At 50.8% G+C, this 4021-nt stretch overlaps 1 protein-coding gene across 1 annotated transcript; it reads right to left on the bottom strand.

The window, feature by feature from the left end:
• Window positions 1-2862: 2862 nt before the first annotated feature.
• On the bottom strand, window positions 2863-3786 carry LOC121184299 (coxsackievirus and adenovirus receptor homolog). Its single transcript, XM_041041897.1, has one exon. The coding sequence runs from the start codon at window positions 3784-3786 to the stop codon at window positions 2863-2865; it is 924 nt and encodes a 307-aa protein (XP_040897831.1).
• Between the last annotated feature and the right edge of the window lie 235 nt (window positions 3787-4021).

Below are 4021 nucleotides of genomic sequence, written 5' to 3'. Positions count from 1 at the left end.
GACCTCCATGCGGTAAGTACCTCAGACACTTAGCCAGGACAGGTGCTTGACTGACGGTTAGGTTTAGGAGTGAATATAGGGTAAGTTCACGTTCCTGGAATTGGACCTTCATGCGGTAAGTACCTCAGACACATGCCCAGGACAGTTGCTTGACTGAGGGTTAGGTTTAGGAGTGAACGGTGGGTAAGTTCACGTTCCTGGAATTAGACCTCCATGTGGTAAGTATCAAAGACACGTGCCCAGGACAGGTGCTTGACTGAGGGTTAGGTTTAGGGTTGAATGGTGTTACCCACCATTCACTCCTAAACCTAACCCTCAGTCAAGCACCTGTTATAGTGTTACCCACCGTTCGCTCCTAAACCTAACCCTCAGTCAAGCACCTGTCCAGGAAAGGGATCTCCATGCGGTAAGTATCAAAGACACATGCCCAGGACAGTTGCTTGACTGAGGGTTAGGTTTAGGAGTGAACGGTGGGTAAGTTCACGTTCCTGGAATTGGACATCCATGCGGTAAGTACCTCAGACACTTAGCCAGGACAGGTGCTTGACTGACGGTTAAGTTTAGGAGTGAATATAGGGTAAGTTCACGTTCCTGGAATTGGACCTTCATGCGGTAAGTACCTCAGACACATGCCCAGGACAGGTGCTTGACTGAGGGTTAGGTTTAGGAGTGAATATAGGGTAAGTTCACGTTCCTGGAATTGGACCTTCATGCGGTAAGTACCTCAGACACATGCCCAGGACGGGTGCTTGACTGAGGGTTAGGTTTAGGAGTGAATATAGGGTAAGTTCACGTTCCTGGAATTGGACCTTCATGCGGTAAGTACCTCAGACACATGCCCAGGACAGGTGCTTGACTGAGGGTTTTGGTTTAGGAGTGAACGGTGGGTATGTTTCACTTTCCTGGAATTGGACAATCATGCGGTAAGTACCTCAGACACTTGCCCAGGACAGTTGCTTGACTTAGGGTTAGGTTTAGGAGTGAAAAGAGGGTAAGTTCACGTTCCTGGAAATGGACATCCATGCGGTAAGTACCTCAGACACATGCCCAGGACAGGTGCTTGACTGAGGGTTAGGTTTAGGAGTGAATATAGGGTAAGTTCACGTTCCTGGAATTGGACCTTCATGCGGTAAGTACCTCAGACACATGCCCAGGACAGGTGCTTGACTGAGGGTTAGGTTTAGGAGTGAATATAGGGTAAGTTCACGTTCCTGGAATTGGACCTTCATGCGGTAAGTACCTCAGACACATGCCCGGGACAGGTGCTTGACTGAGGGTTAGGTTTAGGAGTGAACGGTGGGTAAGTTCACGTTCCTGGAATTGGACATCCATGCGGTAAGTACCTCAGACACTTAGCCAGGACAGGTGCTTGACTGAGGGTTAGGTTTAGGAGTGAATATAGGGTAAGTTCACGTTCCTGGAATTAGACCTCCATGCGTTAAGTACCAAAGACACATGCCCAGGACAGTTGCCTCCAGCATGGCACCAGGGTACCAGAGTACCAGGGGCACAGAGTTCCACAGGAGTACCAGGGGCACAGAGTTCCACAGGAGTACCAGGGGCACAGAGTTCCACAGGAGTACCAGGGGTACTGAGTTCCACATGAGTACCAGGGGCACTGAGTTCCACAGGAGTACCAGGGGCACTGAGTTCCACAGGAGTACCATGGGTACTGAGTTCCACAGGAGTACCAGGGGCACATAGTTCTACAGGAGTACCAGGGGCACAGAGTTCCACAGGAGTACCAGGGGAACAGAGTTCCACAGGAGTACCAGGGGCACTGAGTTCCACAGGAGTACCAGGGGCACAGAGTTCCACAGGAGTACCAGGGGCACGAACTTCCAGGGGCCTGGGATTAGGGGTGTAGCCCGTGGAGGGGTGCTTAAGTGTGGGTACCCGGGCACCAATGGAGAGGCTGGTTCTGGAGAGTCCCCCTGGAAGTCATGGTAGTTAGGCAGGACGTTATGGCCAGGATGAGGCACCCATTCCTGGGTTAGGCTCCTGCATGGTCCCCCCTGGAAGTCCAGGCCTCTTTGGCAGGACGTTATGGCCAGGATGAGGCACCCATCCCCGAGTACCTCAGACACATATCCAGGATAGTTGCCTGAGAGAGGGAAAAGGTTAGGAGCGAACGGCGGGTAAGTTTCACTTTCCTGGAAATTGACCAACATGCGATAAGTACCAAAGTCACATGCCCAGGACAGTTGCTTGACTAAGGGGATAGAGGTTGGGAGTGAAGGGCGGGTGAGTTCAAGTTCCAGGAAATGGACCTCCATGCGGTAAGTGCAAGAGACAGATGCCCAGGACAGCTGCTTGACCGAGGGGATAGAGGTAAGGAGTGAAGGGCGGGTGAGTTCAAGTTCCAGGAAATGGGCTTCCATGCGGTAAGTACCAAAGACACATGCCCAGGAGAGTTGCTATACTGAGGGGATAGAGGTTGGGAGTGAAGGGCGGGTGAGTTCAAGTTCCAGGAAATGGACCTCCATGCGGTAAGTGCAAGAGACGCATGCCCGGGAGAGTTGCTTGACTGAGGGGATAGAGGTTGGGAGTGAAGGGTGGGTAAGGTCACGTTCCTGGAATTGGACCTCCATGCCGTAAGTACCAAAGACACATGCCCAGGAGAGTTGCTATACTGAGGGGATAGAGGTTGGGAGTGAAGGGTGGGTAAGGTCACGTTCCTGGAATTGGACCTCCATGCCGTAAGTACCAAAGACACCTGCCCGAGACTGATGTCTGTTTTTCATGCTTATTTTCTTTTATATATTATATTATTATTATTTTTTTTTTTTTCTTTTAATTTTTTTTTTTTTTTCCACACACTTTATTCTTTAATTGTGTTTACAGAATGCTTGGTGACTGTGTTTACACAGGAGTGGCTCTTGACATCTCAATTACTGTTGTTGTGTCCTCCTTGCGGCATGTTGGATGACTTCTCCTGCGGGGTGGTGGGGGACTTGCATCTTCCACAATCTCGTTGGAGGTTTCTGGGTCCCGACGCTGTCGCTGACGTACAATGAAGCATGTGATGGAAGCGATGACCACGACGCCGATCAGGCTGCCTGTTACAGCTCCAGCAATCATGCCGACCAATGGAGAATCTGGTAGGTTCATTTCCAGGAAGCACTCCTCCCCACCAACACGATTAATTGCACTGCACTTGTAAGTTCCTGTGTTGCTCTCACGGGAATCTCGCAAGGTGAGTGTGCCTGCCATCCGATCCATCACCGCCGAGGTGGGCAGTTTCAAGGGTGGTGTTCTTGACCATTGGTACTGGATAGGTGCAGCCCCTTCCTGAGATCTGCAGTGTAGCACTTTGGTCTTGCCAAACTCTCCGACCCCTTCAGTGTAGTAACACCTGGGCTTTGATGGCCGTTTGAGCACTCTGAGGACTGTCTTGATGCTCCGGAGGCCTGGAGCCTTCTTAACCTGGCACTTGTAGATGCCGGTGTCTCTGTGAGTCAATAGTGAAAGATGAATGGCACCATCTCCTTTCGCAGGGTCCACTGAATGGAAGTAGACTCTGCCCTTTAGAGGTTCATAGAGCTGGTCGTAGATCTGGCCGGCCGTATACAAGATGATCTCTGCCGTGTCCAGTGGGTGGCGTACGGACTTCACGCTCCATTCGATCTCCAAATTTCCTTCATCCTCCGGGGCAGCGGTGAAGTCGCAGTAGAGCTTCGCATTCTCTCCCTCAGCCGTCTCCAAAATCTTGTTGTTCCTGGTGTGGATGTCAAGCGTCTTAGATGTCAGCATGATGTTCAAAAGTTGGAAGGCAAGCCGGTACATGGTAGTGTCTGTCTGGCAGCCGGAATCGCTTCTTCTTATATACTTCTTGCTCGGAAAAGGCCACGCCCACAAGTAATTCCAAGAGCCAATAGAAATGCTGGGTTTGACCGTTGAAATTGTGGAATTCCATGTTCCAAGCGTCAAGCGCTTCACAGTAGGGTGTGAAATCCTGGATTTTTTTTCTTTGGTGGGCGTGCTTTTGTCGAAGCGGAAGTCCACGATATGGTGTTTAAAG

Source organism: Toxotes jaculatrix, chromosome 7 (assembly GCF_017976425.1).
Source record: "Toxotes jaculatrix isolate fToxJac2 chromosome 7, fToxJac2.pri, whole genome shotgun sequence".
In the NCBI taxonomy this organism is placed as follows: domain Eukaryota; kingdom Metazoa; phylum Chordata; class Actinopteri; family Toxotidae; genus Toxotes; species Toxotes jaculatrix.
The sequence above is the reverse complement of the archived record's forward strand: the minus strand, read 5'-3'. Positions and strand labels throughout refer to the sequence as shown.

Coding starts and splice junctions, on each gene's coding strand:
- LOC121184299 (XM_041041897.1), bottom strand. CDS start 3,786: ATGTACCGGCTTGCCTTCCAACTTTTGAACATCATGCTGACATCTAAG.